The 16,193-nt window shown below is 43.2% G+C and overlaps 1 protein-coding gene across 1 annotated transcript in view; it reads right to left on the reverse strand.

The window, feature by feature from the left end:
* UBE2Q2 (ubiquitin conjugating enzyme E2 Q2) overlaps positions 1-16,193 on the reverse strand; it is a 110,614-nt gene that overhangs the window by 46,236 nt on the left and 48,185 nt on the right. The window contains exon 4 of the mRNA XM_073619213.1: positions 1,874-1,930. Coding sequence (XP_073475314.1) covers positions 1,874-1,930 — 57 coding nt within the window. The remainder of the gene's footprint in view (positions 1-1,873; positions 1,931-16,193) is intronic.

A 16,193-nucleotide genomic window follows, 5' to 3' on the forward strand; every position in this document is an offset into this window, starting at 1 on the left:
CATATTTCTCAGGACTTCTTTTTCACTGACTTATTTTATTGAGAACACCAATTACTAGTGCGTCACAAAACATCTTTTTGTGTCATGGACACAATGTATATGATTTAGAATGTTCACCATATGATATCATATACTTATGGACTTTATGCACCAATATATATTATTCATTGTATATGAATTAATGTCATCCACTATCTCTTCACTTTCTAGCGCTGCACTTCTCTCTATAAAAAAGGATCACTCCCCCCGAGTAGTACAATACAATATTAATATGGTAACATTGTATTGCTCTGGTCAAAGTGAAAAAACAAAAACAAAAAAAAAAAAGACACAACAACTTGCAATGCCTCTAAATACCCTGGACTGTCTACTTTCCAAAAAAAATGGGTGATTTGGCGGATGTTTGTACTGTGCTTACATTTTCAGGCGTCAAGAAACGATAGTCTTTCAGTACATCAGGATTGATCAATTTTCAGATATGCACCATAGTTTGTGGACTGTATAAACTTTCCTACAGACTAAATGATATACGCTGATTCAGGTTATTTTCACCAAAGAAAAATTGTAAAGAACATTTATTTGCAAAACAAAAAAACAGGTTTTTTCTTCTTCAAAACGCAGTCTTTTTATTTAACAAAAAATAACCCAGTGTTGAATAAATGCCACCAAAAGAAAAAAAAAAAAAAAAAAAAAAAAAAAAAAAACTAGTTGTGTGAACAAATTATAAAAATGTTGTTTGGGTAGCGTTGCATGACCGCGCAATTGTCATTAAAAGCGCTGAAAGCTGAAAATTGGCCTGTGCAAGAAGGGGGTAAAAGTGCCCAGTATTGAAGTGCTTAAGTGGGGTTTATTTAATTTGCCCTACAATCATCTCATTTAGAATGCCCTTCACCAGGCATTTTTCACCCAAACAGGTTGAAAAAAAATAAAATTGGACAGATACGATTTTAATATCTCAAAAACCAAATACATATAACTACACTTTCGATGCTACAATCTTTTTTTCAAAAATGTCTGCATTTATAAATTTTTTCCCGTCTTTTTTTCTTAAAGCAGAGTTCCACCCAAAAGTGGAACTTCTGCTTATCCGTCTCTCTCTCCCCCCCCCCCCCCCCCCCCCGTGCCACATTTGGCACCTTTCGGGTGGGGTACCTGTTCTTGACAGGTACCCTGTTCCCACTTCCGTCGGACCTCACCGCAGCGAGGTACAGCAGAAGTCCGGTCCCCTCCTCCTCCCACCATACTGTCGGGCCAGTAGGAGAGTGCAGCACCCGATGGAAACATCAGCTGCGGTGCCGACATTGCTGGACTCCAGGACAGGCAAGTGTCCTAATATTAAAAGTCAGCAGCTACAGTATGTGTAGCTGCTGACTTTTCATTTGAGGGGAAGGCGGAACTCTGATTTAACAAGGACATGTGTGTTCCAGTGCGTTTTACCATGTTCTAGTACAGTCCAGAACAAACGCAGCATGTTCTACTTTTTTTTCTGGAACGCACTGAAACTGACTGCACTGGTGAGAACTAAGCCATTGAAAAAGCGTATAACCTACTAGCCATGCATTTTTGATGCAGAAAAACCCCCACTCTGGACTGCATGTGGTGTGAACTGGCCCTAAATTAAAGTGATCACTGCAGAAGATGAACACCACTTATCTCTCCATCCCATCTCCACTCATTAAAAGCTACAAAAAGTGCTGTTTCATTCGCCCACCTCTTCATCTTTACAAGACAAAGCAGAAGAAAATACAATGTACAGTGGGGGACCAAGCATCACAAGCACCTGGAAGCGTGTTGGATGCAGAAGTATCTTTGGCCATCATAAGAGGCGCTTTGAGATATTCAAACTAATTTTACCACAGTTTATATTTCTTACCTCTCCCATGTCTTCCTCCTCTTCCTCTTCAGATGTGACTTCCTCTGTTGTGCCATTCTGCAAAAAGTCACAAAAAAAAAAACTGAGCAAGTTTTTTAAGCTGGCACACAGCAAAATCGGTAAAAAAAGTTAAAAATCCTGTAGCTCACAGTCCTTACTGTAATAATTTTTATGCAAAGCATTTGCAAAAGATAATAAAATCAATGGATATACACAGCAATGCAAAATCTTTGAGCAGTTGTGGTCATCATTCAAGTTACAGGGGCCTAAAGTGCCACCACCCCTAACCAAGGAAGCAATCATCTGACCTACTTGAAAGTAGTTTTCTGCAGTAATTTGCCAAAAAATATCTGATCCTCATCTAAATCACAATAGACAAACGCTTAAGCTGATAAACACAAACAATTCAAATTCTTCTAATTTTTTTTAATGCTCCCATTAAACATTCAGTGCTGGAGGAAAAAGTGAACCCTTGGAGTTCATAGCTAGTCGAAACTCCTTAGGCAGCAATGACTTCAAGCAAGTGCTTCCAGTAGCTCTGGATCAGACCTGCACATCGTTTAGGAGTTTTTGACCATTCCTCTATACAAAACGGATTTAGGTCAGACACATCTATAGAATGTCTGGTGTGAACGGCTCAAGGGCATTCTACAGCATCTCTATGGGGTTAAGGTCTCGGCTCTGACTAGGCCACTCCAAAAGGCATTTTCTTTTTCTAAAGCCAGTCTGGTGGATTTACTTCAATGCTTGGGGCAATTGTCCTGTTGCATCACCCAACGTCTAACAAGCTTCAGCTGGCGGACAGCTATCCTGTAGAATATTCTGGTAAGCTTGGGAATTCATTTTCCCCTCAATGATGGCAAGTAGTCCAGACCCTGAGGCAGTGAAGCAAGCTCAAATCAAGCTGTGCCTTCCACCATACTTGACTGTTGGGATGTTGGTAAGATGCATTTTGTTTGCACAATACATAGTGCTGAGTATTCTGCCCAAACAATTTGACTTATTTTATTTCATCAGTCCACAAAACATTTTCCCAGTAGTGTTGCAGTTTGCCAAGGTATTTTGGCAAACTTTAAATGGGCAGAATTTTTTTGGAGTGTAGCAGCTTCCCTCTGTGGTGTTCTGCCATGGATACGCTGCCTTTTCAAAGGCTTACGCAAGGAAGACTCATGTAAAGGGATGATTGCCAGTACCGGCGATGTCTTCAAGCATTTAGCTGTTACTTGTGGGTGATTCTTAATGAGGATTCTGCGTTGGTGCCCAGTCAAGATGATTCCCAGGGCACACTTCTAGTAATGTAGCCACAGTACTAAACGATCAACTGATGGATGCCTAAACACGGAGAGTGCCTTGTTTTCCTTTCCAGCCTTATGCAGATCAACTACACTTGATTCTAAGTCTTCTGTCTTTGTGAGGCATGGTTCACATCAGCGGATGCTTCTTATGAACAGCAATCTTAAAGTGTTTAAGTGTCTTCGCAAAGTAGCTCTAAAGTACACCTCCAAACTCCTGTCATAATTGGACTCCAGGTAAGCAAACTATTGACACCAATTAGCTTTTATTGAAGTCATTAGTCTATGGGTTTACTCTTTTCCTCCAGAACTGAACGTTTAATAAGCATGTTCAATAAAGACAAGAAATTAGAATTGCTTGCGTGATCAGCTTAACCACTTCAGCCCCGGAAGGATTTACCCCCTTCCTGACCAGAGCACTTTTTACAATTTGGCACTGCATTGCTTTAACGGCTAATTGCGCGGTCATGCAATGCTGTACCCAAACGAAATTTGGGTCCATTTCTTCCCACAAATAGAGCTTTCTTTTGATGGTATTTGATCACCTCTGCCGGTTTTATTTTTTGCGCTATACACAGAAAAAGACTGAAAATTTTGAAAAAAAAATGATAATTTTCTACTTTTTGTTATAAAAAAAAAATCCAATAAACTCAATTTTAGTCATACATTTAGGCCAAAATGTATTCGGCCACATGTCTTTGGTAAAAAAAATGTCAATAAGTGTATATTTATTGGTTTGCGCAAAAGTTATAGCGCCTACAAACTAGGGTACATTTTCTGGAATTTACACAGCCTTTAATTTATGACTGCCTATGTCATTTCTTGAGGTGCTAAAATGGCAGGGCAGTACAAAACCCCCACAAATGACCCCATTTTGGAAAGTAGACACCCCAAGGAAATTGCTGAGAGGCATGTTGAGCCCATTGAATATTAATTTTTTGTCCCAAGTGATTGAATAATGACTAAAAAAAAAAATTACAAAAAGTTGTCACTAAATTATATATTGCTCACACAGGCCATGGGCATATGTGGAATTGCACCCCAAAATACATTTAGCTGCTTCTCCTGAGTATGGGGATACCACATGTGTGGGACTTTTTGGGAGCCTAGTCGGTGCTTGGTTTTCGGGGTCCCGTGCGCGGCTAGGCTCCCAAAAAGTCCCACACATGTGGTATCCCCATACTCAGGAGAAGCAACAGAATGTATTTTGGGGTGTAATTTCACATATTCCCATGGCATGTTTGAGCAATATATCATTTAGTGACAACTTTGTGCAAAAAAAAAAAAAAAATTGTCTCTTTCCCGCAACTTGTGTCACAATATAAAATATTCCATGGACTCGACATGCCTCTCAGCAAATAGCTTGGGGTGTCTACTTTCCAAAATGGGGTCATTTGGGGGGGGTTTGAACTGTCCTGGCATTTTATGCACAACATTTAGAAGCTTATGTCACACATCACCCACTCTTCTAACCACTTGAAGACAAAGCCCTTTCTGACACTTTTTGATTACATGAAAAAATTATTTTTTTTGCAAGAAAATTACTTTGAACCCCCAAACATTATATATTTTTTTAAAGCAAATGCCCTACAGATTAAAATGGTGGGTGTTTCTTTTTTTTTTTCACACAGTATTTGCGCAGCGATTTTTCAAACGCATTTTTTTGGGAAAAAACACACTTTTTAAAATTTTAATGCACTAAAACACACTATATTGCCCAAATGTTTGATGAAATAAAAAAGATGATCTTAGGCCGAGTACATAGATACCAAACATGACATGCTTTAAAATTGCGCACAAACGTGCAGTGGCAACAAAATAAATACATTTTTAAAAGCCTTTAAAAGCCTTTAAAAGCCTTTACAGGTTACCACTTTAGATTTGCAGAGGAGGTCTACTGCTAAAATTACTGCCCTCAATCTGACCTTTGCGGTGATACCTCACATGCATGGTGCAATTGCTGTTTACATTTGACGCCAGACTGACGCTTGCGCGAGAGCAGGGGGGACAGGGGTGCTTTTCTTTTTTTTCTTCTTTAATATTTTTTTGCTTTTTTATCTTATTTTTAAACTGTTCCTTTCATTTTTTTTTTTTTTTAATCATTTTTATTGTTATCTCAGGGAATGTAAATATCCCCTATGAGAGCAATATGTAGTGACAGGTACTCTTTTTTGAAAAAATTGGGGTCTATTAGACCCTAGATTTCTCCTCTGCCCTCAAAGCATCTGACCACACCAAGATCGGTGTGATAAAATGCTTCCCCAATTTCCCAATGGCGCTGTTTACATTCGGCGAAATCTAAGTCATAAAATGCGCGTAGCTTCCGGTTTCTTAGGCCACAGAGATGTTTGGAGACACTCTGGTCTCTGATCAGCTCTATGGTCAGCTGGTTGAATCACCGGCTGCATTCTCAGGTTCACTGTTGAGACAGGAGAGCCAGAGAAAAACACGGAAGACGGTGGTGGTGGTGGGGGCATTCCCTCCCACTGCTTGTAAAAGCAGTCTAGAGGCTAATTAGCCGCTAGGATTGCTTTTACATGAAAGCCGACCGCTGGCTAAAAAAGAATGATACCAAGATGATACCTAAACCTGCAGGCATCATTCTGGTATAACCACTCAAAGTACTGAATGGTCTACCTGAAGACAAAAAAAATGGTTAACAATAAAGCACAGTAAACTGTAAAGTATAAAAAAATTGCATACCTGAAAAGCAAACATGATAAAACATAATAACCATAACAATAAAACATTGCAGAATAGAATACAGTAAAAAAGAGCAGAACAATAGAGAGAGAGAGAACAATAAAACGACAACTATTTTTTTTTTATATATTTTTGTTTGTGTTGTTTTTTTTTTTCACACTTTTTTTTGTAACTGTAACTTTTATAACTGTAACTGGTTCCAGGTTCGGGTCTCTCAAAATGCGATGGCATCTTGGGAGACCCTGTGAAAAAGTGTGCCTAGTCTGTGCAATGCTGTACCCTATGCTAATACTCAACTAGTGAATGGTAGCGTTCAAAACATTCACCAATGCAAAGACCAGGATTGTCAGGACAGGAGGGACAATAATAGCGGGTGGGGGGGTGGGGGGGGGTGGGTGGTTCGTTGGGTGGGGGTACTCGGGAGGACAAAGAAAATGCCTCTCATGCAGCTGACTGCATTTGGTTGGAGATGTGAATGGGGGAAGTACGGGTGCTGCAGAAGCGGTGGGTTCCCAATTAGGATTGGCGAATGCAGCAGGAAGGGCATTATGGGCACGACGGGCCTGTGTTTGTCTTTTTGGTGGCAGCGGGACACTACTTGTGTTTGCCACCTCACCAGCTTGAACTGCACTTATGGGACTCGCCACGTCACCAAGTGTTACTGCAGTGCTGGTTTGACTACGACCGGGGTGTACTAGGCCGCTGGCGCTTGCCAGTTGACCAAAACGCTACCAAAAAAACTGTTAGCGATCACAGGGATCAGGCCTGACTCTGCGAATGCTGCAGTTATGCGTTTAGTGTTTTGTAAGTGACAGTGATCAATCGATACTGCACTTGAGTGGGCTGGGCGGAGGGGCAAAACGCAGGTGCTAGCAGGTATCTGGGCTGATCCCGCAAACACTGCGTTTTTGGGAACCCTAAACTGCTGGGGACTCTAGTATAGATCTGATCGGATCAGATATTGATCCGTTCAGATACTATACCACTAAGGGAGGCGTATGCTGCGTGCGTGGGTGTTAGCGGTACGGGCGCTAATCTGACGCTGCCTGGGGCGACGCATATCACCGGCGGGCGATCAGGGGGCTAAACCTTTATTCGGTAATAAACGGCGGGTGCCCTGACACTATAAAAAATAAACAAACTAACCAGCGTCACCCGTAACGGTTATACAGTGATCAGTGGTGAAAGGGTTAACTAGGGGGCAATCAAGGGGTTAAAACCTTTATTAGGAAGTATATGGAGGTCCCTGTCGCTATAAAATGCTGACGGCGAACCTAAATATTTACCTCCCTAACTAGCGTCACCAGCGACACTAATACAGCGATCAGAAAAATGATCACTTAGCGACACTGGTGACGGGGGGGGTGATCAAGGGGTTAAAACTTTATTAAGGGGGTATCCTAGACCTAAAGGGGGCTAACACTCACTGCCCTAACACACTGTCACAAACTGACACCATGCAGTAATCAGGAAAAAAAAAAAAAAACAGCTTGGTGTCAGTGTGACGGGGGGTGGGGAGTTGTGATTGGGGGGGGGAAATCGGGGGGCGATCGGTGGTGTAAAGCATGCCTGGCATGTTCTACTGCGAGGTGTAGTGTTGTGCAACTCACTTAGATGTCTTCTCTCCTCGGCGCCGGAACGGAAACTGCCGAGCCGAGGAGAGATGAGATCACATCCCCTGCCTCTGTGGACCGCCCGCGGGAAGGCAATCACGTACCAGGTACGTGATTTTGCCTGCCCGTGCCATTCTGCCGCAGTATATCTGCGTTAGGTGGTCGGCAACCGGTTAAGCAAATTTTATGACAAATTACTCCAGAAAAATAAGTTAATTCCAGGATGTTCACATATTTTCTTGCCACTGTATAGAAATGCTACAGGCAACAGTCAGGGACTGTGGACAGAATACAGTAGATGATCAGATTAGACATGCTGCAAGAGACACAGCGTAGAGATATGCAACACAAGACTGCCGATTCAGCCCCTTTACAGCCCCTGGCTCTTGACTGACAGCTAGGCTCTCAGGGGCTTAGCGCATACATTTCCATCAAAATGCAACCACACTTTTTCTCATTGGTGCAGTATATTGCTACCACTAGACCTCTTTAGTCCGCTTAAAGTAGAGATCCAATCTACAAATTAAACTTACTCCCACCCACATTCTAAGCCTATTCCAAATACCCTGCAAAGGAAAAATGTCTATACCTCCCTGTGCCGAGAGAGATCTGGTCACATGATCAGCTCCCAGCACCTGATCCACAACCTTGTTGCACAAACCCCGCACCCCACAATCCACAACCTTGTTGCACAATGTCCACACGCCATGATCAACTTAGATACACAATGCTTGCATCTCAAATAACCTACCTGCCATTAGGCCTCCTCACACTACTGAACTAAGCCCATTAGCACCATTTTATTGGCTCACTCATCACCCCTCGCACGAAAACTATGATCATTGGTAAAATATTTAAATCACACTCCATTACCATCCTGTCACTGCTCCACCCAACCTCTTAATACTGCCAACTGTCCTCTTTCTGTAATGTGCATATTTTTACCAGTAAATGATTAGACTAGCGAGGCAAATTATGCTACACATCCTCACAATCCCTCTAGTTATACAGACCATTGATGATTCTTCAGTTTTTAGAAACTTGAGTTGCTATAAGGCACATTAAGTCAGTCAGAAAGCTGCAGATTTGCCCACTCAGTCACTCATGCTTGCAACAGGAAGACTATATAAAACTCAATCCTTAAGGTAAGCTGAAAGTGATTTCTGGGCTGAATACCGCTGCAGTATTTTTTTGAATAGCATTAGCAGCTGAATGTATGTATTTGCATTCTAGGACCTCTTTAACCAGTTATCTCTCCTGAAAGACCGTTTTGGGGATTTTCAGACAGAATTGTAATATGATGTATGACAGACTCCCTTGTCATAGTATGGGCAGGTGGCTTTATAAAAAGCTCCCTGCACCTACTGTCACTTATGCTGGCCATACAAAAGCAATGTTTTCCTTCAAAAAAAATAAAGATTTTTATAACAGCTTACCTGTAAAATCCTTTTCTTGGAGTAAATCATGGGACACAGAGCCTTAAGTAATTACTTAATGGGTTACAGGCCACCTTCAGGTGTTGACACTGGTATACCCAATACAGGAAGTTGACTCCCCTATATAACCCCTCCTCCTTCCAGGAGCACCTCAGTTTTTGTAGCCAAGCAATATACTTAAACCCCATAAAAAGAGGGGAGGGACCTTTGTGTCCCATGATGTACTCCAAGTAAAAGATTTTACAGGTAAACTGTTATAAAAATCCTATTTTCTTTATCATACATCACGGGACACAGAGCCTTAAGTAATTACTTAATAGGACCTCCCATAGCAATGCTACTTGAGGGGAGGGAGACACAACCCGTAGGGTACCCCCAGACCTGAGAACTTATACTGCTGCCTGCAGCACACTGCGCCCGCAGGCGATATCCTCATACCTCCTTACATCCGCCTGATAACATTTTATGAATGTATGCACTGAAGACCAAGTTGCAGCCTTGCAGATCTGAGCCATGGAGGCCTGGTGACGCACTGCCCAAGAAGCACTAACCGCTCTGGTAGAGTCCGCCTTGACTTGAAAAGGGGGAATCTTACCCCTTAAATCATAACTCTGAATAATAACTTGCCGAATCCACTTAGCTACAGTGGATTTCGACGCTGCCTGTCCTTTCTTAGGACCTTCTGGCAGAAAAAATAACACATCAGTCTTACAAATCCAAGCAGTTGCCTTTAAATAGATTTTCACTGCTCTCACCACATCAAGACAATGTAGTGACTTTTCTTCCCTGGAACATGGTTTTGGAAAAAAATGGCAGGACAATCTTGGTTCAGATGAAAGCCTGAAACCACTTTTGGCAAAAACCTGGATGAGGGCGTAACACCACTCTGTCCTCAGGAATAATCAAATATGGCTCTTTACAAGAAAGAGCAGCCAATTCCGAAACCTATATATAGCAACCAAAAATACCAGCTTCCTAGCTTCCTTGTCAAAGGGACTAAGGGAATATACTGTATAGGTTCAAATGGCTGTTTTTGTAACACTGACAAAACTAAATTCAAGTCCCAAGGGCTCAAGGGTGATTTGACTGGCGAATTAATCCACATCACCCCTTGCACAAAACCCCTGACTAAAGAATGCGTAGCAAGCGGTCTTTGAAATAAAATTGATAAGGCTGAGACTTGGCCCTTAAAGAGGAAGTAAACCCTGATGGGTTTTACTTCCTCTTTATTTTCCTGCAAACGTAAAACATAATGGGCTACTATGCATCGCACAGTAGCGATGTCACCGCTGTCCCCTCCTCAACGAAGCATCCATCTTCCTTCTGGGTATCGCGGCTGCGTGATTGGCTGGAGCCACGATGACGTCACTCCTGCGCACGCGTGCGGGAGCCGCCACTAACGGCACGATCGCCGTTAGAAACGGCACGCTTAGTGCGCCGTAGACATCGGTGCCTGTCTTTTGCAAATATCTCCTAAACCGTGTAGGTTTAGAACAGTGGTTCTCAACTCCAGTCCTCAGGACCCACCAACAGGCCAGGTTTGCAAGATAGCTGAAATACATCACAGGTGATATTACTTGCTGCTCAGTGATTGCAGTATTCTAGTCTGCAACTCCCCAAGGTAATACTTAAAATCTGGCCTGTTGGTGGGTCCCGAGGACTGGAGTTGAGAATCACTGGTTTAGAAGATATTTCTTGCACCTACAGGTAAGCCTTAATCTAGGCTTACCTGTAGGTAAAAGTGGTCTATAAGGGTTTACAACCACTTTAATAGTACTCAGGGCCAACTTCATCTCTACACCTAATTGTAGAAAGGCAAGAATTATGCCTGATATATCTCCGAGGGTGCCAACCCTTGGATTCACACCAGGAAACATAAGCCTTCCAAACTCTATATTATATAGTTCTGGAAGCTGGTTTCCTTGCAATAATCAAAGTTGAGATAACTGACCTGGAAAGCCCACGTTTCTTCAGGATGTGGGTTTCAATAGCAAGGCCATTAAATTTAGCGCTTGTAAAGTTCGATGGAATATCGGCCCCTGTTAGAGCAGGTCTGGCCTTAGTGGGAGGGGCCATGGACCCTCCATTGCCATCTTTACGATTTCTGTGTACCATGACCTTCTGGGCCATGCTGGTGCTACCAGAATTATGCCTCTCTTTCCAGCTTGATCCTGCAAACAAGTTGTGGCAGTAACTGAAAAATGTCGGGGTGAAGAGACCATTCTCCCGGGAAAAACTGCTGGCGACTTAAGTAGTCCGCCTGCCAATTCTCTACTCCCGGAATGAAGACCGTCGACAGGCACGGAACATTCCTTTCTGCCCAAGTTAGAATATGGTTCACCTCTCTCTGAGCTGAGAGACTCTTGGTGCTCCCTTGGTGTATATATGCCACAGCCGTGGCATTGTTGGATTGGATCCTGACAGGACAATTCTTTAACCTGGAAGTCCAGGTTTCCAGAGCTAGATGCACTGCCCGAATCTCTAGGATGTCGATGGGCAAGGCTCTTTCGGTTCTTGACCACTGTCCCTGGACAGTCATCTTCTCTAGTGCTGCTCCCCAGGCTGAAAGGCTGGCATCTGTCATTATTACTTTCAAGTTAATTGGTCTGAAGGACTTTCCTTTCAGCAGATTCTGGGTTAGAAACCACCAACTGAGGCTTTGGTACACTCTTGGGGACAGTCGCATTGGCAAGTCCAAAGCTTGGATCGTTTTGTTCCAAGCAGACAGGATACTGTTTTGAAACAGTCTCAAATGGAACTGGACATAGGGAACTGTTTCGAATGAAGCTACCATCTTCCCCAACAACCTCATGCAAAGGAGAATGGAGGGATTTCTTTTCGACCTGACCATCCGCACCAGCTCTTGTATGGTGCTGATCTTTGACGGAGGCAAGAACACCCTTTTCTGGGCTGTGTCTATGATCAGGCCTAAATACTCCAGCCTTCTTAGTGGTTTTAAAGGAGGACTTCTCTAGGTTGAGAATCCAAACCAGATTTTCCAGGTAACTGCTTGTAATGTGTACACTTTGCTCCAAGCGAGCCACTGACTGGTCTATTAACAATAGATCGTCCAGGTATGCCAAGATTGTTATTCCCTGTGCCCTTAACCTGGCTAGAGGTGGGGCCAGTACTTTTGTAAACACCCGGGGTGCTGTAGCTAGCTCGAAGGGCAACGGAAAGTGCTGTTCTACTTAGAAACCGCAGAAACCTCTGGTGAGCAGGAAATATAGGGGATATGCAGATATGCATTTCTGATGTCGATGGACGGCAGAAGTTTTCCTGCTTGTAGGATGGAAACGACTGACTTGACTCCTTTCGAAAGGTGTGGATCTTCAGGAACCGATTTAGATTCCTTTGATCTTGAATGGGTCTGACATCCCCATTTGGTACTGTAAACAGGTTTGGATAAAACCCCGAACCTTACTCTTGTGTGGGAATCTGTATGATCACCCCCATAGCCAATAACCGGTCTAGTGCTTGAAACCTTTTCCCTGGATCCTTGGGAACGTTTGATCTCAGAAAACGAGACGGTGGAAACTCGCAAAATTCTAATTTGTATCTTAGAGACACCGTGGAGAGAACCCATATCTGTCCTGAATTTCCCTTTGACAGACTTCTGAGCATTTCAGAAGTCTTCCCCCCAATCGGGTGAGGGGGGACGCCTCTTCATGAGGCTTTAGTATTCTGCTTTGCAGATTTGCAGCCCCAGGTCTTCTTTTGTGCCTGGGTCTGACCCTGAGGTTTTCCTCTAGAGTCTGACGGCGGAGGCCGTGGCCACTACCTAAAGGTGGATGCTCCTTGCGCAGGAGAAAAAGTCAGTTTAAATGAAGGACGTTTATACCTTCCTTTGACTGGCAAGAGAGTACTTTTTCCACTAGAAATTGTCTGGATGTATTTATCCAAATAATCGTCAAATAGTCGCTCCCCATGAAAAGGGAAACTAGTCAGAAGCTTTCTACAAAGTGCTTCAGCTGCCCAATTCTTTAACCAAAGGGTTCTACGCATGTGTATTAGCACAAGCGCAAGGCGGGACCGCCTGGTGAACAGAATCTTTCATAGCGTCTATAGCAAAATATAAAGCCTTTGGTAGTTCGGCCAACTCACGGGCTTGTTGTGCAGGGACCTCTTTAAGAGCATCTGTAAACTGGTCCTTTAAGGACTGACAGAAGCCTATTGCGGCGACTGCAGGTTGAGCAACAGTCCCTGCCAATGAAAAGAAAAAAAAAAAAAAAAAAAAAAAAAGGATTTTAACAAGAATTCCAACTTTTATCTGTTGGATCTTTAAGCATTTGCGCATTGTCTACTGGACAAGTCAAACTCTTATTCACATTGGAAATCGCAGCGACAACTGCTGGAACTTTCCATCTTTTGGTGAATTTTTCCTCCATGGAATAGAGAACTGAGAAACTCTTTGGAGGGAGAAAATGCTTAACCGGATGATCCCATTTGGCATAAATAAGCTTCTCTAGTATTGCGTGGACAGGAAACGCATGCAAAGGTTGTGAAGGTGTCAAAGAACCCAAGGAAGAAACCGGACTTTCAGCTGACTCTGTTAGGGGTAGCATGAAAGTGGAGCAAACCATCTCTAAGGATTTGTAACTCAGATTGTGAAGCTGAATCATCAACTGTTTCCTCCGCAGAGGGAAAATAGGTTTGCTCTTCCTCTCGATCGTCTGAGGGTAATACTTCATCCTGTCCGCACTGTTCCCTTGGTAAAGGGTTTGAAGTGGGAGAGAGAAATCTAGCATGCTTCCTATCTCCCTGAATGGAGGATGCAATTGAAGCCGCTAATCATCCTTCTAAGCCTTGCAGGGCAGAGGAAAATGCATCTTCACTCACGTATACAGGAGCTGGAGTGTGAAAAGCAGTTGCACCACCAATTGGTTCCAAAGACTCACCCTGGCTTGCCATGTCAGGTATCTCCGGAGAGGATAACAGTGTGGAGGCATGACTGAAGTTCCCAGCACCTGGGGGTGGAACTTTTGGTGCCTTAGTAGTAACCTTGGAAGCCATAGTGCAAAGCACAAAAGCAGAGGCAGTCTAAGAATGTACTATTTACTGCAATAGTAAGAAAAAAAAACTGGCAGCACAGATAAAACTGATGCTAAACAATACCGTCTTTTCCTGTACTGAGAATGCCCGTGTACACCTCTCACATGCTCCAGCGCTCCTGTGTCCTGTGTCAGCTCTCTTTCCACTGCTCTGTAGACACATAGTGATAAGATCGTCAGCTTTTATCATCCCCCCTTCTCGGGTGTAAACCTGATTACCTGTGTGCTTCTCAAGGACGCCGAGTCCGCACACAGCGCAGTCCGCTTTAGCCACGCCCCCTTTTCTCGACCCACCCCCTCCTCTTTCAAGGAGAAACACAGCTCGTGCACGGCACTCTACAGGTCTGAGGCACAGACCAGGGAGGAGAGAAAGCTGCAGCCGCCATGCAGCGTTTCTATGAGAAAGACTGTCTATAAAAAACAAAAGCATGTAAATGTTTCTTTTTAAGAAAGCCTCCCCGCACCCATCGATGTTGGGGGTTCTTAGCAGTCTGAGGCCATTATAAGTGTGCTGTTTTCTGAGAAATGTCACACTGCTTACAGGATGTATATTGTACCTTCACAGTACCTGTACCAGCCAGTTTCCCCAATGGGGGGGGGGGGGGGGTCTAAAGAAGCCCCCTCCAGCTGTTAGGACACATGCTGTAGCACAGATTGAAAGGGTATGTGTATTGTAACTCCTTCTAGAGGAGACTTTAAGGCATTACAATGTTAATATGAAAGAAAAGCATAGGTGGACTTTGCAGTTCCTGAACTTTTCTCTTACCTTTTCCTCGCTGCAGGATACTGCTAAAAACAGATAGATCCAAACGCCACCCATCAGGGCGGGCAGCGTAGTCACACCTTCAAAGACCGGGCCCCTTTTAATAGGGGTTCCAGTCCTTTGGACCTGTATAGCACCTCTCAGGACAACTTTAGGTAATGTAGCAAGACCAAAAAGAGTCCTGGTTCCTAGGGTCCAGCCCTCAAAGAAGCGTTACAGGCAGAACCCCGTTCTTCTATGCGAGGCCGGGTACCATCCTGTGGCCACAGTGGTGTGGATGGATCTGGTTGTGGAGGTTTTTTTTAAATCCAGCATGACCAACACCTTAGACCACTTGTGACCAACACCTTAGACACTGGCGAAAAAACTGAGGTACTCCTGGAAGGAGGAGGGGTTATATAGGGGGGGTCAACTTCCTGTATTGGGTATACCAGTGTCAACACCTGAAGGTGGCCCATAACCCATTAAGTAATTACTTAAGGCTCTGTGTCCCATGATGTACGATAAAGAAATTCATGTTAAGAACATTCATTCGATTTTCTAATCGTTAGTGGGGTCAAATCGACATTTGTTCTCCACCACAGTGATGGGAAAATGCAAAGGAGCAGAACAGAAAACTTCTTGGTCACGTGAATATTCTCGTCCGAAAATCGATATGTGTATGGCCAGTCTAAGGCTCGGTTCACACCTATGCAGTTTGCTTTTGATCAGTTTCTGCTGCGATTTTTGGTGTGCGTATTTGCATGCGCGATTTTGCACCGATTCGCAATTTTTCGGCAAATTTGTTGTTGGGCAGATTTAAAAAAAAGCAAATTGAAGCAAAAACGCACCACATGCTTTTCGGCAGCTTCTCCACTGAAGTCTATTAAACCAAAAAAAGCACAGTTTTACATTGAAAAAAAAATCCTTGACCCTTTGCAAATATGCAGTGGCTGAAAAAAGCATAGGTGTGAACGTGTCCCATAGGAAACCATGTTAAATGAACTGTCGTGAGTTTCTGCAAACAGCACCAAAAGAAGTATAGGTGGGAACCAGGCCTAAGGCATTTAGAAGCAGCAGCAGCAGCATGCTTTTTTTTTTTTTAATCACCTGTCATAATGGGTGGGGAAACACACTACACTACTATAAAGGGGCTTATTTATACTGTGAAACAGTGATAGATTATATAGATATAAATATATAGATATAGATATATCCCAGAAGCAGGATATATGGGCATTTTAACTAGGAGTCAGACATGAAGCTATATTATTATACAGGATTTATATAGCGCCAACAGTTTACGCAGCGCTTTACTATATGAAGGGCGGAAGGGAGATAGAAATCTTATAATAAAGTTTTCATGAATATGATCATTTTATATATAATGCACAATTCTGGTAAAAGTTTACCTTAAAAATTTAACTGTAATGCCTTCTATTACCTCCAGTCTATCAGCCTCCACCTTCTCTGGGTTCAGATG

The sequence above is a fragment of the Aquarana catesbeiana genome, linkage group LG03 (genome assembly GCF_042186555.1).
Source record: "Aquarana catesbeiana isolate 2022-GZ linkage group LG03, ASM4218655v1, whole genome shotgun sequence".
Lineage (NCBI taxonomy): Eukaryota > Metazoa > Chordata > Amphibia > Anura > Ranidae > Aquarana > Aquarana catesbeiana.